This window comes from Geotrypetes seraphini, chromosome 9 (assembly GCF_902459505.1).
Source record: "Geotrypetes seraphini chromosome 9, aGeoSer1.1, whole genome shotgun sequence".
Lineage (NCBI taxonomy): Eukaryota > Metazoa > Chordata > Amphibia > Gymnophiona > Dermophiidae > Geotrypetes > Geotrypetes seraphini.
In genome coordinates this window covers 82,560,385-82,585,868 of record NC_047092.1, presented here as the reverse complement: position 1 = coordinate 82,585,868, position 25,484 = coordinate 82,560,385, and the positions used below count along the sequence as shown (strand labels likewise).

Below are 25,484 nucleotides of genomic sequence, written 5' to 3'. Positions count from 1 at the left end.
TATATCCCAACGGGTTGAATAAACAAATAGAATGGCAACATTTTTATTAACTACTCTGATTTGTTACTTTAGTTTGTTTGCACCTTTGTTGCCAATACGGCAATTAGTTACGTTTCAATACAATCTGTCAGTCGGTTTGACGTCATTACGTTGCCTAGCTCTTGAAATAGAGGCTGTCGCCATTTTCAGCTTTATGGAGACTGCTGTTAGTTTGTTATACAAAAGTAAGTAAGAATCTGTTACAACATGGAACTTTAAGTAGATTAACTTGTACTAATTTTATATTCTCTTTGCAGTGGCTTGGTACGTGTAAAAATGGCCCTGAAGCAGTGGACATAAATTGAGCTCCACGAAACGCTGGCCACGTTGGTATCTTTTTGATACACAAGCACTGTTTAAGCTAAGTACTTTTTCTATTACTAAAGTGTTAAATGATAGCTAAACTGAATTTGTTTGAAATTTCTGTCAGCTCAGTCTCAATCGAATGAAACTAGATGAAAGAGTGTAGACATATTGAAAAAAAGAAAAAAAGACATTAGCAAAAACGATAATAAGATATTTATTTACATGATATCAATAAGAATATCTACTTTTAGTATATTTATTATAGATAGAATACACAGATAAAAATAGGAAGAAGGCCAATGATTGGAGTCAGGGAGCAGCACAACCACGCCGAATATCTCAGTCTGTGAATACGACTGTGCGTGGGCTCCGTTACTGAGGCCTCTTCCTACACACACATTTTCTAGTATATAAGTGATATACACTTTTTCATATATATGGGAATATTGTGAGTACTAATAGCTTGGAGGTCACCCATATGTGAGAATAGGCTGCCTGCTTATCCTGGGATAAAGCACAGTTACTTACCGTAACAGTTGTTATCCAGGGACAGCAGGCAGCTAGTCTCACAACCCACCCACCTCCCCTGGTTGGCTTCTCTGCTAGCTATCTGAACAGAAGAGACACGCCCTGTGCTGGGCGGGAAGGCACTTGCGCATGCGTGGTGCTGCAGATTCCGCATCCGAGCTCCGTGGATTATTTCACCCATATGTGAGAATAGCTGCCTGCTGTCTCTGGATAACAACTGTTACGGTAAGTAACTGCTATATGCGCCCTCTTTCAAATGGTATAGAGCAGGGGTGCCCACACTTTTTGGGCTTGCGAGCTACTTTTAAAATGACCAAGTCAAAATGATCTACCAACAATAAAATTTAAAAAAAACACAACGCACACTGTACGCATAGAATTGTTAATTATCATTCCTATTCCGGGGTTTTTTCAAAGAGGTCAAAGCAGATGACTCTATGCACTGTCACCTCAGTAACAACCATACAAAAATAGACAAATACCCACCCCCTCCCTTTTTACTTAACCACGATAGCAGTTTTTAGCGCAGGGAGCTGCGCTGAATGCCCAGCGCTGCTCTCGACGCTCATAGGCTCCCTGCGCTAAAAACCTCTATTGCGGTTTAGTAAAAGGGGACCATATTGTAAAATATAGAGAGCAGATATAAATTCAGACACATTTTGATCACTAAATTTAAAATAAAATCATTTTTCCTACCTTGTCTGGTGATTTCATGAGTCTTTGGTTGCACTTTCTTCTTCTGACTGTGCATCCAATCTTTCTTCCCTTCTTTTAGCCTGTATGCTTCCTCTCCTCCTGACCTCATTCCCCCCCCAACGTTTTCTTCTTCTCTCCTTGCCTTCTCTTTCTTTCTCTCTTCATGCCCCCTTTCTTTTTTTCTGTTTCTCTTCTTTCCTTCTGTCTCCCTGCCTGCCCTCTTTCTTCCTCCCTGCCCTCCCCCAAGCCACTGCCGTTGCCATCGGATAACAGGCCCCCAAAGCCGCCCGCCGCCGGCCAAGCTCTCCTTGCTTTGGACCCACCAGCATTCCTCTCCCCGACGAATTTTGCCGTCGGAGAGGAAGTTCCGCTGGCCAGAACTTCCTCTCCGACGGCAGAATTGACGTCGGAGAGAGGAAGACTGATCGGCCCAAGATCGACCTTTTCGGATAAATGCTGCCGGGTCCTGCCTTTGAGGAAACAGAAAGTAGGCAGGACCTGGCAGCAAGAAGAGCAAATCGCAAGCTTTACTGACCTGTCTCCCGCTTTAGCCCGCGAATGGGGCTCTAACATGTGCGTGCCGGCTTCCCTTCTCTCCCCCCCCCAACATAACTTCCGGTTTCAGAGGGAAGAGAAGGGAAGCCGGTACAAGCACACGTTAGCCCCCAGAGCATAAATTCTCCAAGCCGGTTTTTTTTTTGTTTTTTTTTTTAAATGTTGATCAGCGGAAGCAGCAGCAGAATTCAGGAGCAGGCCAGTCAGGAGGGGAAAAAAGAGAAGGGAGCCCGCTCTGCGATCGACTGGGGTCGCCTGAGCGAGCGACCTGTCGATCGCGATCGACGTGTTGGTCACCCCTGGTATAGAGGTTTAAAAAAGGGAAATGGGTTAATGGAGTCATTAGGTTCAATCTAGCCATTTATTTCCGTATGAATTTAAACTAAAAAAAAAAGATAAATATAGCTCATCCAGTCATACAAGAAATGGCTCTATATCACCTCTAATAATGTTTTGATCACTAGGTTCCTTCCTGAGGTCTCACTGAGGATTTGAAATAGATGCGATCCCTACTTCCAGACCTCTTCCACATAATTTATGGAGAGGTGTTACTTAGCCTTGAAAGAGATCTGTTTGATTGCACTACAGCAAAATAAAAAACTAGCAGATAAAGATCAAAGAGCTAGGGCAAAACAGTTTAGGTAAAGATGCAGGTAATAATTAGCAATGTATTTAAAATATTTTATTTTTATTTGCTTATAATTTCATTTGAAAGCTTGAATTTAAAGCTTGAATTTAATTCTTTATAGTGTGTGGGAGTAGGAATGGGGACAACACCTAAGTGTTGCGAGACTTACATCCTAAATGGCGAGATCCTAGCAAGGACGGTTGCAGAACGGGACCTAGGGGTGATCATCAGTGAAGACATGAAGACTGCCAATCAAGTGGAGCGGGCTTCATCTAAGGCTAGGCAGATCATAGGATGTATACGTAGGAGTTTCGTCAGCCGTAAGCCTGAAGTCATTATGCCGTTGTATAGATCAATGGTGAGGCCCCATCTGGAATATTGCGTGCAATTCTGGAGGCCTCATTATCGCAAGGATGTACTGAGGCTTGAGTCAGTCCAGCGAATGGCCACCCGGATGGTCTCGGGACTCAAGGATCTCCCGTACGAGGAACGGCTGGACAAATTGCGGCTATACTCACTCGAGGAACGCAGAGAGAGGGGAGACATGATCGAGACGTTCAAATACCTCACGGGCCGTATCGAGGTAGAAGAAGATATCTTCTTCTTCAAAGGTCCGACGGCGACAAGAGGACATCCATGGAAAATCAGGGGGGGGAAATTGCACGGCGACACCAGGAAATACTTTTTCACTGAAAGAGTGGTTGATCGCTGGAATAAACTTCCACTTCAGGTGATCGAGGCAAGCAGCGTGCCTGATTTTAAGAAGAAATGGGATTGTCAGTGGGATCTCTGCACAGAGTTAAATAGGGGAGGGTTATTAGGGTGGGCAGACTAGATGGGCCGCGGCCCTTATCTGCCGTCTTTTTCTATGTTTCTATGTTAAGTCAACAGTAAAGTTAGAATAGGGTCATTAAATCCAGTGGCATACCTAGTATATATGACAACTTTTAGTAATAATCCATGAGTCACACAACAAGGGTGCACCTAGGAAAAGGCAGCATCTTAAACATAGCAGTGAGCACTAGAACACCAACACACACATTGTAAAACTAAACAAGCCAGATCCTGCACAGTCAATTAATCCTTTACAGTCGATGCTAACAGAAAGTCATGTCCTTTTCATACACACAGAACACAGATACACCCTCGCCCAATATGGAATAATCACAAACTAAAAATAGAAATATGTGGACAAAAGTTAAACTGAACCAAGAAACCATACTCTACATACAATGCAACACCACAGAAACAGTGTCACGTCCCCGAATACTTTGCAAAATATAAAGACGGTAGATGTAAATTTGAAAAAAACTGATACATAACAATCACCACTTTACAAATTAACAAATAGGAATAAAACATATAATGAGAAATAAGAAAATACCATTTTATTGGACTAATTCATTTATCAATTAGCTTTCAGAGGCCAAATCTTTCTTCAAGACAGTACAGTATACTGACCTGAGGAAAGGGATTTAGTCCCCCCCAAAATTGCCTTATTTCCATTTCCTATTTATAAACTTTAATCAATACAGTTACAATACTATTTGATTCTATATAAAGCAACAACAAAACAAATTTTCTACCTCTTGTTGTTCTGGCTTTAATAATCTCTTCACTCTCTTCTTTCTATTCAGCATTTGTCCTCGCTCCCTTCCATGCAACATCTGTTCTCTCTCTTTGCCCCTTCCACCCAGCCTCTGTATTCTCTTTCTCTACCCCTTCCATCTACTGTCCACCCTCTCTCTACCCCTTGTATCCACTGTCCCCCCTCTCTGCCCTTTCCATCCAGTGTCCGCCCTATCTCTGTTCTATATGGCATCTTCCCTCTTTCTATATCCCTTCAATAAACTGTATATCCTGTGCCCTTTCTCTCCTTTGTACATGATTCATTTCAGCTTCACCCCTCTCCATTTTTTTGTCTCCACCCCCCTCCCTTATGCTCTGGCATCTCTCTCTTCTCCTTTTCTTCTTTCCTTCCCACTCCACCCCATGGTATGGCATCTCTATCTCCTTCCCTTTTCCTCCCCCTCCATGCCCTGGCATCTCTTTCCTCTCCTCTCTCTCCCTCCCTCTCCTCTGGCACCTCCTCTCCTTCCCTCTGGTCTGGCATTTTGTCTCCTTTAGTTTCCCTTCCTTCCCTCCATGCCCTGGCATCTCTCTCCTCTCCTTCCATCTCCCCCTCCCACTCCATTATCTAGCATCTCTTCTTCTTCCTTTCTCTCCTTCCTTCCTTTCACCTGATCTGGCATCTATCTCCTCCCCCTCCCCCATATGCCCTGACATCTACCCCCCTCCATGGTCTGGTAACTCTTTTCCTTTCCCTCCCTCCCATGGTCTTGGCATCTTTTTCCTCTCTTCTCTCTCCCCATTTGGGTGCAGCAGCAACACTTCTCTTCCCCTCCCTCCTCCCCAATTGGGTGTAGCAGCAGCATTTCTCTTCCCCTTCCCCCCAATTGGGTGCAGCAGCTTTTCTCTTTCCCCTCATCTCCCCAAAAATTGGGTGCAGCAGCAGCAACATTTCTCTTTCCCCTCACCCCCCCCAAAAGAAATTGGTTGCAGCATCAGCAACATTTCTCTTCCCCCCTCCCCCCAAAAAAAATGGGTGCAGCAGTAGAACATTTCTCTTTCCCATCTCTTTATCCAGCACTCGGGAGCAGTAAAGTCTTGCAGGAGCCTTGGAGGTGGACAGAAAAGGCAGGGCCTGCTGCCCTGCGAATAAGTGCAGCACTCGGGAGACTGGAGGGGTCAGAAAAGGCAGGGCTCGCTGCCCTGAAGAACTGCAGCACTCGGGAGACAGGAGGGGTCAGAAAAGGCAGGGCCCACTGCCCTGAAGAACTGCAGCACTCGGGAGACAACAGGAGGAGGGCAGAAAAGGCAGGACCCGCTGCCCTGAAGAAGTGCAACACTCGGGAGACAGGAGGGGGGGGGGGAGAAAAGGCAGGGCCCGCTGCCCTGAAGAACTGCAGCACTTGGGAGACAACAGGAGGAGGGCAGAAAAGAAGTGCAGCACTTGGGAGATAGGAGGGATCAGAAAAGGCAGGGCCCGCTGCCCTGAAGAACTGCAGCACTCGGGAAACAACAGGAGGAGGGCAGAAAAGGCAGGGCCCGCTGCCCTGAAGAACTGCAGCACTGGGGAGACAACAGGAGGAGGGCAGAAAAGGCAGGGCCCGCTGCCCTGAAGAAGTGCAGCACTTGGGAGACAGGAGGGGTCAGAAAAGGCAGGGCCCGCTGCCCTGAAGAACTGCAGCACTTGGGAGACAACAGGAGGAGGGCAGAAAAGGCAGGGCCCGCTGCCCTGCGAAGAAGTGCAGCTCAGTCAGTTGGGAGAAACAGGGCTGTTTTGTGTTGTGTATTCAGAACACATATCTGGTAAGTGATCATTTAAATGCATTTTGGGGGGGCTTTCCTTTAGGCTTTGTCCTTTCAAAGTTTATTGCACTTTCTCTGGATTTTTGCTTTTAAGCATTGGGGGGAGGGGTGTTAGCTTTCTTTAGATGGCCCGTTCCATATTTTCTGTGGTTCGTTTTATTGACTTCTGACCATATGCATATTATAGTGTACTGTTATCTAGTTTTTTAAGGGGAAATCAGCATTTAAGAATTCTTTTTGTTAGTGTGTGTTTCAAAGTGCAGGAATATACAAGTGCAGAATGGAAATGAGTCAACTGATGGGTCTGAACTGAAGTAATAGATAGAAGGTAAACAAAATACAATGTAAAAGGGAGAATTGGGCGTGAGTGTGTCATTGAGAGGGAAAGAGATGGTGTACACGGGGAATGGAAGAAAGAGGATAATTTTTGGTCATAGGGAAGGAGTGAGGTACAGATGAGAGGGAGAAATGTTGTGGTGGAAAGGGGTTAGTATGACAGATTGAAAGGGATGCAAGAGGGAGGAATGTTGGACATAGTGATGAAGGGAATGGAAGGAGAGATGTGGCATGGTGCTGGAGAAAGGTTGGGCATTGGGTTGGTGGGCAGGGGCAAAAGATGCTGCACATGGTCCGGGGGATGACGGAGGGATAAATGCTAGACCATGGTAGGAGGAACCAATGGACAGGAACAGAAGAATTTACAGAAGATGGGAAAGTAGAAAAAAGAAACCGGGACCAACTTTATGGAAAAATAAGTCTCCAGACAACAAAGGTAAAAAATGGAATTTATTGACTATATGTTAGCTTTGAGAAATGTATATAGCAGATGTCTTTGTATTATGTTCAAAAGAAAAGGAAATGCATTTCTGGTTTTATTTCTACAGTGTTGAAGTACTTGCTGACCCTTGCTGTGGCTGGTGGGGATCCCCAAGCACTGCCAGCAGAGGACCTCATCTAGAGATGGCCAGAACTCCCCCTCCACCAAGTGCAGCAGTCACTGGCAGCATCCATGAGCCACTGAGGTGCCAGCATCTGTGACTCAGGGATGCTACTGCTGCCTGCCAAGCTTGGCAAAAGGGACCCCCGGCCAACTGCAAAGGAAGTCCTCAGCTGACAGCTTGGGGGTTCTCCTCAGCCGAGTATTTATATTTTATATTTACATTAGAGGTTCTGGTAGAAACCCATTTACAAAGTATGTATTCTTCCCAATTAATATTTCCAAATTAATAAAGTCTCTTTGCTTATTTGTAAATGGGTCTCTACCAGAGCCTTTAATTCAGTAGTATAATTAAATAAAATAACTATTTCTGAAGTTTATAGGGACGGGCGGGGACAGAAGGGATTCCTTGTGGGGACGGAGGGGATTCCTCACGGGGACGGGTGGGGATGGAGGGATTCCTCGCAGGGACGGGTGGGATTCCTCATGGGGACGGGTGGATTTTGGCGGGGACGGGTGGGATTTCTGTCCCCGCGCAACTCTCTACTCAAGACTCATCAGCCCCCCTGCCGATTCCCAGCTTCCATCCCCAGCCCCCAAGACTCACCAGTCCCCCTGCCGATTCCTAGCTTCCATCCCCAGCCCCCAAGACTCACCAGCCCCCTGCCAATTCCCAGCTTCCATCCCTAGCCCCCAAGACTCACCAGCCTCCTGCCGATTCCCAGCTTCCATCCCCAGCCCCCAAGACTCACCAGCCCCCCTGCCGATTATCAGCTTCCATCCCCAGCCCCCAAGACTCACCAGCCCCCCTGCCGATTCTCAGCTCCCCTGCCGATTCTCAGCCCTCAGCCCTCCTGCCGATTCTCAGCCCCCTGCCAATTCTCAGCCCTCAGCCCCCGCCGATTCTCAGCCCCCCCCACCCCCGCTGCCGATTCTCAGCCCTCCTGCCGGTTACCCTTTGTTTCCGAGGTCTGCTCGCTTCCCCCTCAATGCAAAACCGGAAGTTACATTAGATGGTAACGAGTCCGGCGGCCGGTGGTGAAAAAAAGAATTAACTTGAATCGGGGCTGAATCAGTGAGTCTGGTTTTTTACCAAAACAAACCGATTCGAATCGTGAATCGGGCAGCATTAGTATTCAGTGCCAATGCAAAGCATAGAAGAACAGGCCTATGCTGGAAGTCCTGTACTAGAGGAAGAGGAGGGGGCCATAAGATGCAACAGTGTGGGGGTCTTTTCTAGACTTCACAGGACCCAAGAGGCCAGGGAGTGAGAGACTGGCACTGGCCCCACAAGGAGCGTTCTCAATGCATGTTTCTGCAATAAGACAACTGAGGGGCTGGGAGAGCCCTCAGAGCGTGCATGCAGGATAAGATGACTGACAATAGAGAAGCTGGAAGAGTCCAAGGCTGAGGGGGAAGGACTGACAGCTGACTGGCGGAAAGACCAGCTGGGACGGTAGCAACTGACAGAAGGACCAGAAGCTGCCCAAAACATGGAGGATCAGAGAGGGCTTAGGAGAAGACCTGGAGAGGAGGAGTCCAGGAAGGACTCAGAGAATGACCAGAAGAAGCTGGGAAGACCTGATCAGGGATTTTAATGGAATTTATGGTGTATGTATGTAAGTCTGTATGTTGTGTTTTTAGCAGAGTCCAGAGCAGAAAACAAGGTGCCTGGGGGTGGATATGTGACAGGTGTTACAGCTTGGCCCAGTCACATGATGACATGAAAGATAAAACTAGCCAAGGATAAATTTACTATAAATTGAAGACAGTGTTTTAGAATCCAAGTGAGTAAGATCTTGAATAGTCAGATTTTAGTCAGGCAATGTAGATACTTAAGAATAACGGGACTTTAAATATATGAATAGAATGTGCAGTAGAGCCATGGATGAATGGCAGTTTTTTGTTACATTAAAAAACAGTGTGATGTAATGGAACTTCTGTTTTTTCCTTGTTTCAAGACCTCAGAGATATGCTGATCCTGATCATTCTGTTTTCTGCCAGGTGTTGCAGCGACTGGTAAAACATGTATCCACAGATTCCACCTCCCTTTTTTTGGAGAGATGTAAGTGCCTGTCTCCATTGGTTTGTTATTTAATTATTTCTTTTTTGGGGAAACAGGAAGGAATTTTCATTTTGTCTTCAGTTTTCTCCCTTGTAGGTTAGCAGAGATTGTTAAGTGCTTCTGTACCATATTTGCCATGAAATCATATTATAAATAATTATAGTGTCCTTTACCTTAACAGGATCCTACATAGTAAATGACGGCAGATAAAGACCTGAATAGTCCATCCAGTCTGCCCAACCATACATGCTCTATCCTCTATAATAAAACCCTAAGCGCGCATGCGCACTTAGGAGGTCATGTTCCCTGCCGCCATGATGTGTGCCTCTGTGCCAAATTCGATTGGAGGCGCGTGGGGTGGCTTGACACAAGCTTTGGGGAGGAGGATGGATGTTCAGCACAGCTAGAGCAGTTCGTGAGCTCCTAGCCCTTCAGTCGCAGCTGTCTCCTACGAGCTGTCTGTCTGCTCTGAGCAGCCACTTCTTCCGCGGGCAGCCTCTTCTTCCCCTTGGCTCTTAGTCTCTCGCCCTCTCCCACTGTCTCCTCAGCTAAGAAGGCTCAGTAAGCATTAAAGTGCCCAGATGGAGGGCTAAAAGCACTCTGGTCGCTGGTACTAATTTTAGTAGTCTGTCAGGGATTAGGCAGGAAGAAGCCGCCTCAGCCGTCAGTCGCGCTTTGTTTTCCCCTTTGAGGCTGAGCTTCCATTTACTGTGGGCAGGAGTGAGAAGGCTGCAGAGTCAGAAAGAGGCTGTTTACTAGGAGCAGAGAATAACAAGGGCAGGTCTGAAAGGCTAACACTGGACTGAGAAAGGGAATACAGGAGAGGGGGGCCGGGAAAAGGTAGTAAGACAGGTACTGAAAGAGAAAGGGAAAGCGAGGCAGAAAATGGGTGAGAACAGGAGAGCAAACCAGTGAGAGGGGGCAAAAGGGGAAGGGGAGGAAGAGTGGGAGAAACCCTGGCCGAAACCAAATATAAAAACAACTGCTGCCACAGAGGGGGAAAGGGATGCTTCCATTTGCAGCAGGGAAGGGTGGGGCTTCTCGGTAATGGATAGGCGCCAGGGACATGTGAAAAAAGGGGGCTGGAAGCTGAAAGGAAAAGATAGGAGAAGGGGGCTGGGGGGACTAAAAAATGAGTTTGGAGCTGGGGCTGAAAATAGGGGACATGTGAGGGAAGGAGGCTTTATTAGCACCCGTTAATGTAACGGGCTTAAACACTAGTAAATTAATAATTTAAATGGTCCTTTTTCTTAGATATTTTTGGGCCAGAAACCCAGAGTTTTTCCCAGTAGTGTGCTTAGATTCTGTCTACTGAAGTGTCAGTCAAAGCTCACTCCAGCCCATCTAAACCATCCCAGTCATCGAAGCCCTCCCTCAGTTGAATGGTCTTATACGGAACACAGACTGTAAGTCTGCCCAGTACTGACCTTAGTTCTTTCAATATATACCTATTTTCTGATTAGAGATCCTCTGTATTCATACCATGCTTCTTTGAACTCTGTTACTTTTTTCCTCTCCACCACTCTTGGGAGCGCATTCCAGGCATCAACCACCCTCTCCATAAAGAAGAATTTCCTAACATTACTCTTGAGTCTACCACTCCTCAACCTTAAACTATGTCCTTTGGTGTTACCATTTTCCTTTCTCTGGAAAATATTTTGTTCTTTGTTAATACCTTTCAAGTATTTGAACGTCTGAATCATATCCCCTGTCCCTCCTGTCCTCTAGGATAGGGTATGCATATTCAGGGCTTCCAGTCTCTCCTCATACGTCTTTGGGTGCAAACCTCCTACCATCTTTGTGGCCTTCCTATGGACCGCTTCAAGTCTTCTTGTATTCTTTGCCAGATACGGTTCCAAAACTGAACACAATACTCTCAAGTGAGGCCTCACCAACAACCTGTACAGGGGCATCAACACCTTCTTTCTACTGGTTACGCCTCTCTCTATACAGCCTAGCATCCTTCTGGCAACAGCCACTGCCTAGTCACACTGTTTCTTTGCCTTTAGATCTTCAGACACTATCACCTCAGAGTCCCTCTCCCCATCTGTGCATATCAGCCTCTCACTTCTCAGCACATACAGCTCCTTCCGATTTCTAATCCACAAATGCACTTCCTTGCATTGAATTTTAGTTGCCAGATATTTGACTTTTCCTCTAACTTTTGCAGATCCTTTTTCATGTTTTCTACTCCCTCCTCGGTATCTACTCTGTTACAAATCTTGGTATCATCTGCAAAAAGGCAAACTTTTTCTTCTAACTCTTCAGCAATGCCACTCACCCAAATATATTGAACAGGATTGGCCCTAGCACCAAACCCTGAGGGACTCCACTACTCACCTTTCTTTCCTCCGAGCAAATTCCATTAACCACCTCCCTCTGGTGTCTGTCCATCAACCAGAGTCTAATCCAGTTCATCACTTTGGATCCTACCTTCAGCCCATCAAGTTTGTTCAAGAACCTCCCATGAGGATCCTTGCCAAAGGCTTTGTTGAAATGTAAGTAAAGTACATCTAGCATATGCCCTTGATCCAATTCTCTGGTCACCCATTCAAAAAATTCAATCGGATTAGTTTGGCACGATTGACCTTTAGTAAAACCATGTTGCCTCGGATCCTATAACCCATTAGACTCTAGGAATTTCACAATCCTTTCAGCAACGCTTTCATTATTGTTCCAATAATCAGACTGAGACTTACCAGCCTGTAGTTTCCCGCTTCATCTCTGCGACCACTTTTGTGAACAGAGACCACATTCACTCTTTTCCAATCCCCAGGAACAACAATAATAATAATAATAACAGTTTATATACCGCAGGACCGTGAAGTTCTATGCAGTTTACAAAGATTAAAAGAAGGTACAAATTGATTGAACTTAATATAGAACCGTTATTGAAGAGAAAGAGAACCATTATTGAAGAGAAAGAGAACCGTTATTGAAGAGAAAGAGTTGTATGGGTCAGTTGTCTAGATACTTCAGGAACAAATATGTTTTTAGGCGTTTCCTGAATTCCTCTTAAGTACTGGGTGAAAGCAATTGTTCTAGATCTTTACCCCATAATGCTGCCTGATGTGAGAGAAGGTGTTGATGATGTTTTTTGAGTTTGCATCCTTTAACTGGGGGAGAAACGAAGTTCGAATATGAGCTTCTCTTATACCTGTTGGTAGAGAAGGAGAAAAGGTCAGTTATGTATTTAGGGGCTAGTCCGTATAGTACTTTAAAGCAGAAGCAGGCGAACTTAAACTTTACGCATGCCTCCATCGGTAACCAGTGTAGCTGTAGGTAGTAAGGTGTCACGTGATCAAACTTCCTCAGCCCGAAAATTAGTCTGATCGCTGCATTTTGCATTAATTGTAATCATCGCATATTTTTTTGGGAAATTGCTAAATAGGTTATGTTACAGTAATCAAGTTGACTCAGTATGAGGGATTGTACCAGAATTCTGAATGCTGACATATCGAAATATGCTCTAATGGATCGAAGTTTCCAGAGAATGAAAAAACCCTTTCTGATTAAGGAGTCTACTTGGTCTTTCATGGTTAGGCATTGATCCAGAGTTACACCCAATACCTTCATAGTAGGAACCACTCCTGTCTCCAAAGATTTATTGAACAAATCTTTAATAGGACCCGCCAGAACCTCTCTGAGCTCCCTCAATATCCTGAGATGGATCCCATCCAATCCCATTGCTTTGTCCACCTTCAATTTTTCAAGGTGTTCATAAACACTTTCTTCCGTGAATGGCACGGAATCTACTCCATTCTTGCGTGTAACTTTTCCAGACAATCTCGGTCCTTCTCCAGGATCATCTGTGAACACAGAACAGAAGCATTTAGAATGTTTAGAATGTTTGCTTTTTCCTCATCACTCTCCACATATTGATACATATCATCCTTTAGTCTCGCTATTCCATTTTTCATCTTCCGCCTATCACTAATATATCTGAAGTAATTTGTCTCCCATTTTTACGTTTCTAGCCATTTGCTCTGTCGTTTGTGCTTTTGCCAGATGTTTCTCTCTCTTGGCTTCTTTCAGTTTCAACTGGTAGTCCTTTCTGTACTCCTCTTCTTGAGTTTTTTATGTTTCATGAACGTCAACTCTTTTGCCTTTATTTTCTCCGCCACTAGTTTAGAGAACCATATTGGTTTCCTTTTTCTCTTGTTTTTATTTATTTTCCTCACATAAAGGTCAGTAGCCATTTTTATTGCTCCTTTCAGCTTAGACCACTGTTTTTCCACTTCCCTTATGTCCTCCCATCCTAACAGCTCTTTCTTCAGGTACTAAAGTTCATATGTTTGAAATCTAGGACTTTGAGTTTTGTGAGGCCACCTTCCACTTTAGCTGTTATATCAAACCAAACTGTTTGATAATCGCTTTTTCCCAGATGGGCACCCACTCGAACATTAGAGATACTCTCCCCATTTGTGTGGACCATATCTAGTATTGCTTTTTCCCTCGTGGGTTCTGTCACCATTTGTTTGAACAGAGTCTCTTGAAAGGCATCCACAATCTCCCTATTTCTTTCTGATTCCGCATATGGAACTTTCCATTCAGCATCCGGCAGATTCAAGTCACCTAACAGCAGCACCTCCTCTTTCTTTCCAAACTTTTGGATATCTGCAATCAGATCTTTATCATTTTGCTGTGACTGAGTCAAAGGTCTGTAGACTATACCCACGTAGATGGAAGTTTCATCTTCTCTTTTGAGAGCGATCCATATTGCTTCTTCCTCTCCCCAGATCCCCTGCATTTCAGTCACTTGGATATTGATCTTTACAAAGAGAGCTACTCCTCCACCTTTTTGACCATCTCTGTTCTTCTAAAAAGATTCTATCCATGTATGTTTGCATCCCATCCGTGGGAGTCACTAAACTCTTTCGAGTAGTACCGTGTCCTTCTTCATGTACGGCGATCAGTGCATGTTCGGCGACCAGTACCGTGTCCTTCTTCATGTACGGCGACCACTAGCAGTACTCCAGGTGAGGGTGCACCATGGCCCGGTACAGCGGCATGATAACCTTCTCTGATCTGTTCGTGATCCCCTTCTTTATCATTCCTAGCATTCTGTTTGCCCTTTTTGCTGCCACCGCACATTGCGTGGATGGCTTCATCGACTTGTCGATCAGAACTCCCAAGTCCCTTTCCTGGGAGGTCTCTCCAAGTACTGCCCCGGACATCCTGTATTCATGCATGAGATTTTTGTTACTGACATGCATCACTTTACACTTATCCACGTTGATCCTCATCTGCCATGTTGCTGCCCATTCCTCGAGCCTGATTATGTCACGTTGCAGATCTTCGCAATCCCCCTGCGTCTTCACTACTCTGAATAACTTTGTATTGTCCGCAAATTTAATCACCTCGCTCATCGTACCTATGTCCAGATCGTTTATAAAGATGTTGAAGAGCATGGGTCCAAGCACCAAGCCCTGCGGCACCCCACTGGTGACGCTCTTCTAGTCAGAGTGTTGTCCATTTACCCCCACTCTCTGTTGGGCATGATGGACCATTGGTCTGACCCAGCAGCGGCAATTCTTATGTTCCCAACTCCCACACTCACCCCAACTATACAAAACACTACTAACCCCATCAGGGACCTGGACTCTTATGGTCTCTGAAGAAGAAGCACCCTCAACCCTCTCTAAAACCCCGACTAGCTCATCCCTGCAAACACCAACCCTACCACTCCCCCCAACCCAATCAGACCCCTCCCCCCCCCACCTACTAGAGAGCACAGAGGCCGGGTCACCAAATCCAAAGGCATCAGAGCTTATTCAAAATTTGGCTTTTTCTTTACTTGATTCTCCCCAGCATTAAATATTTCTTTTAAATTTCTTTCCCCAGAGAAAGCAATTCTTAAAGTTGAATTGGCAGAAGCTGGGTGTACTGTGATGATGATCCAGTATTTTTAAGTCTTTAATGCAATATTGCTTTGGCTATTGTATTTTAATATGTAGGTGGTCATGTTGTCATCTTGTAGTTCTTTTTGTTTATTAAGTAGAAGCCTCTCTCTACTACAATATTTAGCCCTTTTAAATGCTTTCTTAATGACTGCCCTTGGGTAGCCTCTATTCAATAATTTATTCTCCAGTATTTTTCCTTGAGTTTTATATTTTTTCATATTAGAGCAATTTCTTCTTAGCCTAATAAATTGTGAATACGGGAGGCTATCCTTTAACTTTTTAGGGTGATTACTGTTATATGCTAGGAAAGTATTCCTATCAGTCTCCTTGGTGAACAGATCTGTGACAAATTTTTCTTCTTCTTGATGTATTATCAGATCCAAAAAATGTATCTTGATCCCTGAATATTCCATTTTAAAACTCAAGTTGTCATTGTACACATTTAACCATTGGAAAAACATTTACAGTGTATTCTCAGTGCCTTTCCACAGTATAAAGTGATCTATAAATCTTTGCCATATATAGATGTTTTATGCAAATGGGAAATTTTTCATCCAGATTTCTTCGAATTTTGCCATGTATAAATTCACTATAGATGGAGCGAATGTGGCCCCCATAGCTACTCCAGTCCGTTGAATATAATAATTGCTCTTATACATGAAGTAATTTTCTTTGATGACGATTGTTGTGAGATGCATAAGAAAGTCAGTCGGATCTTGATGCAGTCTACTTCTTTCCTCTAGGCATCGCCTAACAATGTCTAATGCCTCATTCTGTGGGATTGACGTGTAAAGTGACACCACATGAAACGTCACCTTTGTTGTGTTTGTTGTTAAGATTGTCGGTTTTTCCATGAGGCAGAGATTTTATCTAGTTTGCACTTAAAGGATTTTTCTTTAATAGTATTTCTGTTTTGAATATGTTTTATACTTTTTTAGTAAACAAAATGCAGAATGGTAAAGGCAAAATAGTTTGCATATCTATGTCTAAAGGTAAAACTATTGTCTATTTACAATAATTCATATTTCCTGGCCTTTAGTAAATTGTCAGCGTTATTATACTAAGCTAAGGAGTTCTGTTAAGAATATAAATTCATATTTGGAATATTATAGAAATATATAGCTTGTATACTTTGTAAAACTCTCCTTTAAGCCTGTTATCTGCAAAAGTTTAAGGAATGTCTTTGTTTCAAATAATCCTGCCTTTTAAGGTGACATGGTAACTAAGCATTGGTCACCAGTCATTGGAAAAGTATATAAGCAAGCCCCCCAGACACACACACACATGGGGTTACTATTCACTACTATTTAATACTAAAAGGGATTGTATACTTCATTCATAATAAAAACTATTTAAACCTCACAGTTCATTTCGGAGACTCTGGACCGACAGAAAGTGCACTAGTGCTAAAGTGTACTACTGCTTAAAGTGCCATTTCATAAAGTGCCATTCCAAAAAGTGTATATGTGCTGTAAACTTTTAAACCTCATAGAGCTTAAAGTACTTAGCTTTGTTCTTATGCTTTTTAAGAACCAGGACTGTTGCTTGCTACTCCCAGTCCTTTTTTTTTTTTTTTTCCTTTTTCGGGAACAAGCCTCAGATTATTAAGTATTAGATTTTCTTTGAAATGAACTGTGAGGTTTAAATAGTTCCTCTAGTATTAAAATAGTAGTGAATAGCTCCCCTGGTGCAAGATTATATATTAATAATAGTTTATCAGATAGATTTGACTTGCGGAGGGGGGTTAGGCAGGGTTATCCCTTATCTCCATTGCTTTTTGATGTTCTGGAGCCCTTGTTAATTGCTATTAATCAAGCAAAGGGGATACAGGGTATTCCCTATTCAAACTGGGAATATAAACTTTCTGCTTATGCAGATGATATTTTACTTTATTTGAGGAATCCAGTGACCACCATACCATGCCTACTTGAGTTGATAGAGAGATTTGGAAAATTTTCAGGATATAAGATTAATTGGAGTAAGTCTGAAGTTTTACCGCTTAATGTTCACTGTGTCAAAGGACTATTTGATTCATTTGATTTTGTATGGAAGGACGAGGGCCTAAAGTATTTAGGTATACTAATTAAAAATAATGTTGATAATACAGTAAAAGAAAATGAAAAAATTTTACTTAAAAAAGTTACAGAGATGTGTGAAAAATGGAATCCATTGCATTTATCATGGTGGGGGAGAGTTCAAACTATTAAAATGATGATATTGCCTGTAGTTTGCTATCAAATGAGTATGATACCAGTTTTTTTTCAGGGGTCATTCTATAAAAAGTTAAATGGTATTCTTACGAAATTTGTTTGGTTAGGTAAAAGACCAAGAATTGCTTTAGTATCTTTACAAAGATCAATTATGGAGGGAGGGGTAAATTTTCCAAATTTTTATAGGTATCATCAAGCCTATATTCTACGTCAGGGTATGTATTGGATCCTCCCAGAGTTCATGGAGAATGTCCCAGATTGGTTATATTTGGAATGGCGACTCCTGTTTCCTTTTCATTTGATTCATTTGCTTAGTATAAAAATATCTAGAAGATATAGAGAAGACAAAATATTTGTTGACACATGGAAAACATTAAGGTGTGTTAGTAACCTGTCACCTATTCCAATTGCTAAATCTTTACACCAATCCATTTGGGTAAACTCCAGGATCAAAATTGGCGGAGCACAAATCGTTTGGAAGTAATGGATTATTGGGGGTATTCGTACCTTGAATAATGTTATTTTAAATGGATCACTGCTTAGTTTTTCACAATTGCAACACAAATTTGGTCTGAATAAAAGTCAAAGTTTTAAATGGTTGCAATTGAAGCAGGCTATTCAGAGGGGTTCCCTGAATAGAAGACTCTTAATAATCAATATAGTTTAGAATTCCTTTGCTTTCAGGCGGATTTCTTGGGTCACCAAGCCGCACAGTGGTATAAATTATTAAGTGAATATTTGAATAAAAAAAAGAAAACTGGGTTGAGGGATATTTGGAGTATTGAGATTAAGCACCAAATTTCGGCATCTCAATGGCCACGAATTTGGTCTTGGAGAATAAAATCAACAATGTCAGCATCTATGAGACAAACATGGTTGTTTTTGTTGCATAGAGTGTTTTGGACCCCCAGATCGTTTACAGAAAGTAGATAATTCTAGGTCTAATAGATGTTGGCATTGTAAGCAAGAAGCAGGGACTTTAGATCATTTAATTTTTTTCTGTCCTTGTATAAATGCATTCTGGAAGTCAATCTGGCCCCAAATTAATTTGTTATTAGAAAATCATGTTGCCCTGTCCTATGATACAATTTTATTTGGCACTTCAATGAGATATAAAAGTCAAATTTCAGGAGCCAATAATAAATTATTATTAATATTAACAGGAGTTGCCATTCAGCACATAACTAGGAATTGGAAGGATTATACAAGTCTGAATTTTACGTTCTGGTGGAATACAGTGTGTTTTATATATATAGAATGGAGAAAGCTCTTGCATTACAGACTGGGAATTATAATAATTTTAAAAAGATATGGGGGCCATTAATGGAATATTCAAATGATTTGGCACCTTTAAAAGATTGATTGAATATATAATGAAAAAGATAGAATATGATTATGATTGAACTATAGAAATGGGATGGGAGGGGATGGGATATTTTATAACTTGATAAGATATATGGTTAAGAATGTACAAGTGATTGTGTATAATATATTGTATAAAATTATAAACTTGTTGATTGATGTAAAAATGAATAAAGAAGTTAAAAAAAAAAAATAGAAGTGAATAGTATTAAGCAGTAATCTTAATGAAAAGTAGTAAAGAAATAAAAATTATATTTAATGTTAGAAAGATGGTAGGGAGGATGAATTCAAGCCAGTGTTGTGAATATGAGTAAGAGAAAAGAAATATCTTTCTCTTTGAAAGAACCCTGAATGGGTGAAAATCTAATACTCAATCTTCTGAGGCTTGTTCCCAAAAAAAAAAAAAAAAAGGACTGAGAGTAGCTAGCAACGGTCCTGGTTCTTAAAGAGCATAAGAACAAAGCTAAGTACTTTAAGCTCTATGAGGTTTAAAAGTTTACAGCACATATGCACTTTTTGGAATGGCACTTTATGAAATGGCACTTTAGCATTAGTGCACTTTCTGTCGGTCCAGAGTCTCTGAAATGAACTGTGAGGTTTAAATAGTTTAAATAGTTTTTATTATGAATGAAGTACGGTATACAGTTCCTCTAGTATTAAATAGTAGTGAGTAGTATTAAGTAGTAATCTTAATGAAAAGCAGTGAAGAAATAAAATTATATTTAATGTTAGAAAGATGGTAGGGAGGATGGGTTCAAGCCAGTGATGTGAATGTGAGTAAGAGAAAAGAATCCTGAATGGGTGAAAATCTAATACTCAATATTCTGAGGCTTGTTCCCGTTTATAAATAGAGAAAACGAAATTATCTCCAGTGTCATTTTGGCTTATTTTGGTGGTTCTATATATTATATTATAGAAATACATCAACACAGAAAAAAGTGGGAACGGACAATGAGCACTCTTTTTTGAAATGCTTCAATAGTTTTTCAGTACTTTTGGCTACCTTTGCACGTTAGCTAAACCAAGCCTTGTTTTATCTAAGGACCTGTCATCTGTGAATTACCACGCTATAGTGACCCCTGATGCAGGCGTTTCTTAGACGCCGAAACACCGTGCTGTGTCGGGTCCACAGCTTGTGCTTGTGTCCTTAAGGGTTATTCCATGTCAAGTGATCAAGGGCTCCCTGCATGACCATCACGGATTTTGATAAAACTTTATGCACAAAGTCCCACATGTATCAAATGAACTTTGGTAAAGTTTTAGTTTCGCCTGTGGAATATTCGTGGAGATATAGCCATTTGTTTGACCCCATACTGCAATGACATACAGTACGACAGTGACATTCTGACAACTTTGAGACACAATATCTCACGAGCTATGTTTCCAAAAAAACTGAAACTTAGCTACCCTGCATAACTTTTGGAGCTCTATTCAGTGCTACCAATAATAATTTTTGTCGAGCACTGAGTGAATGGCTGAATTACAGTAAACTTGGCCGAAAAAATTAGTGCTCCAAAAAAAGTCAAAGTTTGACATTACTTAGCTCCCACAATAATTGAGTAATAAATGCGAAATTTGGCGCATAATGTCTCAGTACAACGTTGTTTTCAAAAGTACAATTTCAACCTCCAAGCTCTTTCCATTAGTTTACAAATTAAGTGTAAAGTTGCTAATTTGTGTAAAAAGGCCAAAAATAGGGTATTTTCAGCCTGCTTTTACAGAAAAATACCTTTCAGAAACTCTTTCAAATCAGTCTCATTAGAAAGAGCATATTTCAAACCCCCTAGAAAAGTGGGCTTCATTTTTCAACGCAGGTTAACGATGGCTGAAAAAGGGGGACAAAGTTGGGAGATGTCACCATGGCAACGGCCTACGTTTCAACTTACAATTATGTCACTTTTCACACTGTTTTTCCCTGTTTATTTTTACTCAAGCTTTGAGTACAATTAATGATTATTCCTAACTAGAATTATTCCTTAATTAATGATTATTCCTAACTAGAAATTGAGGTGATAATTTTGTTGCATGCAGATCACAAATTACAACTTGTTTTCTTTTTCAGATCCACATTATTATTAATTCAGTTTAAAATGGATGCCAACGAATCGACTAATAATAATCCTTTTCTGCCAGACTGTGCCATTGGGCAAAAATTGTTGTCAAAGTGTCATGACGGCACATTTTATTCTAAAAAATGTGGGCTCATTTTTTTACATAATTTGTCAACCGATGAAAAATTGCTTATCACTCGGCGCTCTGAAGTTGAACTGATGGATAAAGACCAAATCTGCCTCCACCACAAAGCAAAGTATCTCGACAAATATGATTTAAAGCAAACATCGTGTTGTAATCCATTTGAAAAGAAAAATCACATTGTTCAAAGTGGATTGTTAAAAGTCGATCTTGCCATGTCTAATGATTTTAGAAAAGTGGCAAAAATAAATATCAAGCCAGGTCAGAAACTTTGCAGTAGGTGCAAAGCCCAATACGTTTCAATGAGTGAAGCTACTGCATCATCTTCATCTTCAGACGATTTTGATATCAGCATCTCCGATGCAGTTGATCAAAGCTTGACTGCTTTAGGAACCTCTCCATTGAAAATTCGAAGGTTAGCTAGTAGAGATAAAGCCGGCTATGTGATACGAAAAATTGAACGTGTGCAGAATGTGATAGCCAAGAAGATTACATCTGCTGCTGGAGTTTCAGATGAAGAAGTTGGGCCGTCTCGTCAGTCTGTAGAATGCAAGTTATGTGAAGATTACACTGACCTCATTGAAGAAATGAAAACGAAAATTGCAATATCCAACAGGTCAATGAAAGTTCAATTATTGACGATGGCCCCAAAAAGTTGGTCAATAAAAGAAACAGCAATGAAGTTTGGCGTTTCAGAGCGCATGGTCAGAACAGCCCAAAAAGTAAAGAAAGAGAAAGGCATTTGTTCTATACCTGATGCAAAAATTGGCAAGTCCCTTCCAAAAGAAATTGCAAATAGAGTTCAAGATTTTTACGAAGACGATGAATTCAGCAGAATATGTCCTGGCAAAAAAGATTGCATTTCAGTCCACCTCAATGGTTTAAAAGTACAAAAGCAAAAGTGGCTGCTGTTGTGTAATTTAAAAGAGATGTACGTGGCGTACTGTAACAAATACAGAACTGAAATTCGTTTTTCCAAATTATGTGAGCTCAGGCCAAAGTGGTGTGTAACCGTTGGTGCATCAGGTGCACACTCCGTGTGTGTCTGCACGATACATCAAAATGTAAAGCTCATGCTACAAGGCGCCAATGTCAAAGAGAACTACAAAGTTCTTATGTAAAAAACTGTGTGCGACCTAAATGTCAAGGACTGTATGCTACAACGATGTCAAAACTGCCCTGGTGAAGAAGCACTAACAGCATACCTGGACGAAATATTCAAGGATTTAGATCCAGAAGAATCAATAGAATTTAAGCAATGGGTTCACGCTGACCGTGAAACATTAGAAACAAGCGTACTAACCATGGACAACTTTATTGAAAGACTTGCAAGCAAGATTTGGAAGTTGACAAGCCACCATTTCATTTCAAAACATCAAAGTGAATATTTGAAGATGTTGAAGACAGGCTTAAAAGAAACGGAAATGATCGTTTTGATGGATTTCGCTGAAAATTACTCATTTGTTGTACAGGATGCCGCCCAAGGCTTTATCTGGGAAAATTCACAAGCTACAGTACATCCTTTTGTTGCATATTACCTCAATGAAGTGGGCACATTGCAAGTTGTAAACTGTTGCATTATTTCTGATCATATGCAACATGATACGATATCTGTACACATGTTTATTCAAAAGTTGATCGAATTTTTGGTAACTCAAACAAACATTACCAAAATATACTACTTCAGTGACGGCTCAGCTGCACAATATAAAAACTACAAGAACTTTGTGAATTTGTGCAATCACAGAAATTTTTTCAACATTGAGGCTGAATGGAATTTTTTTGGAACTAGCCACGGAAAATCACCCTGCGATGGAGTTGGTGGAACAACTAAACGACTGGCTGCCCGGGCTAGCCTCCAAAGACCATCAACGGATCAAATATTGACGCCAAAGGATCTATTTAACTTTTGTGACCAAAATATACACGGAGTTAAATACATTTATGTTCCAAAAGAAGAAATTGAAGAAAGCAAAAAGTTTCAAGAAGAAAGATGGCATGAAAGCAGCACAGTAGCCGGTACCAGAGAGCACCACCAATTTGTACCAGTCGACTCAAACTCGGTTCGTGTCAGCAAAGTTTCAAATGACACAATAAATTTTGTTGCCAAAATTTCCGATACTGCCATTCCAAATTTGAAAGTGTCCGAAATCTTTCCTGGTTGCTACGTTGCCTGTACTTATGATAATCAATGGTGGATAGGCAACGTTGTTGAATGTAATGTAATGTAATGTAATGTAATTTATTTCTTATATACCGCTACATCCGTTAGGTTCTAAGCGGTTTACAGAAAATTGAAGTCTCAATTGAACAAAATGATGCATTGATAAAATTTATGCATCCTCACGGTCCAGCTCATTCGTTTTATTGGCCAGAAAGGCAAGACGTTTGTTGGGTTCCAGAGCAACACCTCATCTGCATGCTTTGTGCCCCTTCAGTTACATCATCCGGCCGCCAATATCAATTTCCAGAAACTGCATTGAAGAAAGTGGCTCAAAAATTTAACAGAATGTTATAAAGATTGCTGGCAGTTAAAATCAAAGTGGACTTCACTTCGGCTTGGGAACCATATAAGATACCCAATTTAGGCTTGGGAACCTAGGATAAGACACCCTAATCATTGGCTTTGGAACCAGAAAGATACCAACAAAAGGCTTTGGAACCTTGACAAAGAAACCAAATGCGAGGCTTGGGAACCTGGACGAAGTGGCCCACCCATGGCTGGTATTGCACAGCTATCGGGCGTGACCCCTATGGCGATGGGGTTGCCAGTTCAAACTCTTGAACTGGTAGTGACAATGTCACCATGGACCAACGCAATAGAGTAGTAGTAATACTACGTCAATACAAAACTGTAACTTTAAAAATGACAGAACTATGTTGAAATAGAGGTTGTTGCCGTGGCAACATCTCCCAACTTTGTCCCCCTTTTTCAGCCATTGTTAACCTGCGTTGAAAAATGAAGTCCACTTTTCTAGGGGGTTTGAAATATGCTCTTTCTAATGAGATTGATTTGAAAGAGTTTCTAAAAGGTATTTTTCTGTAAAAGCAGGCTGAAAATACCCTATTTTGGGCCTTTTTACACAAATTAGCAACTTTACACTTAATTTGTAAACTAATGGAAAGAGCTTGGAGGTTGAAATTGTACTTTTGAAAACAACGTTGTACTGAGACATTATGCGCCAAATTTCGCATTTATTACTCAATTATTGTGGGAGCTAAGTAATGTCAAACTTTGACTTTTTTTGGAGCACTAATTTTTTCGGCCAAGTTTACTGTAATTCAGCCATTCACTCAGTGCTCAGCAAAAATTGTTATTGGTAGCAATGAACAGAGCTCAAAAAGTTGTGCAGGGTAGCTAAGTTTCAGTTTTTTTGGAAACATAGCTCGGGAGATATTGTGTCTCAAAGTTGTCAGAATGTCATTGTCGTACTGTAATTCATTGTGGTATGGGGTCAAACAAATGACTATATCTCCACAAATATTCCACAGGCGAAACTAAAACTTTACCAAAGTTCGTTTGAGACATGGTGGACTCTGCATATGAAGTTTCATCAAAATCCGTGATGGTCATGCAGGGCACTTTCCAAGAATCTGATCACTTGACATGGAATGACCCTCAAACAAGTCCTTGTATTGCACATTATCCCGAGGTCTTCAGTTCCTGTTGATCTTTTATATACTTTGGGACAGTGACAGTTTTGGACCAGATTCAGCCAGTGTTTATATTAACTTAGCAGATTTGGCCTTCTTACATCCAGCCACCCCAGTATAACGAAGATGAGTGTTCCAAAGAAGAGCAAAACCTACCAATTTCATGATGAATGGGAAATGGACTACTTCTTCATCATGGTGAAAGACAAGTGTTGTTGTCTAATTTGTAACGCCCCAGTATCCTTGCCCAAGGCTCCTGCTCTTGGGAAATCTCTACAGAAACAGGGTCTTGCTCCATGTTAGTTAAAGAGCTGCTGCACTGATCAGCTCTCTTAAGCTTCAGGGTTAAGTTTCTCTGCTTTCTGGCTGGAATAAGGCTGGCTGTAGTACTGGGCTTCTGACAATAGCAATAAGTTTGTTTGCTGATTGGCTAGTCAGCAACAGTTGATGTCGAAGCCAAGGCCACATTTGGTCAATGCAACCATAGCATCCTTCAAGGTCAGCAACCTGATCGCAAAGAATTGCAAACCTTTCACTGAAGGGGAATTTGTAAAATATTGTTTTCTTGAAGCAGCTGACAATCTTTTTGAAGAATTTAAAAATAATAGAGAGATCATAGCTGCAATTCAAGATGTACAATTGTCAAGAAACACTGTCATGTGGCGAATAGAAAAGATGTGTTGAGACACAACTGAGCAATTGTTGGTGGATGTTTCAAATTGTGTTGCTTTCTCACTCCATTTGGATGAATCTACAGACATAAGACACATAGCCCAGTTACTAGTCTTTATCTGGATGGCTTTTGAAGACTTCAGTGTTAAAAGAAGAAGTACTTGGAATGATTTCTTTAAAAGGGAGAACAACCGGGCAGGAAATATTCAGTTCCTTCCATTCTTTTGTGACAAAGTGTAATCTTCCATTGCATAGACTTGTTTCCATCACTACTGATGGAGCAAGAGCAATGACAGGTGAGGTTAAGGGTTTCATAGCTCTCTGTAGACAGCTTGATGACTTCACAGATTTCCTTTCTTACCAC

The 25,484-nt window shown here is 41.6% G+C and overlaps 1 protein-coding gene across 2 annotated transcripts in view; it reads left to right on the top strand.

Annotated features, from left to right (window-relative positions):
- Nucleotides 1-25,484, top strand: part of SSBP1 (single stranded DNA binding protein 1) — a 128,535-nt gene that overhangs the window by 47,753 nt on the left and 55,298 nt on the right. For both annotated transcript variants that reach the window (XM_033958251.1, XM_033958252.1), the window contains exon 3: nt 9,066-9,126. In XM_033958251.1, coding sequence (XP_033814142.1) covers nt 9,066-9,126 — 61 coding nt within the window. The remainder of the gene's footprint in view (nt 1-9,065; nt 9,127-25,484) is intronic.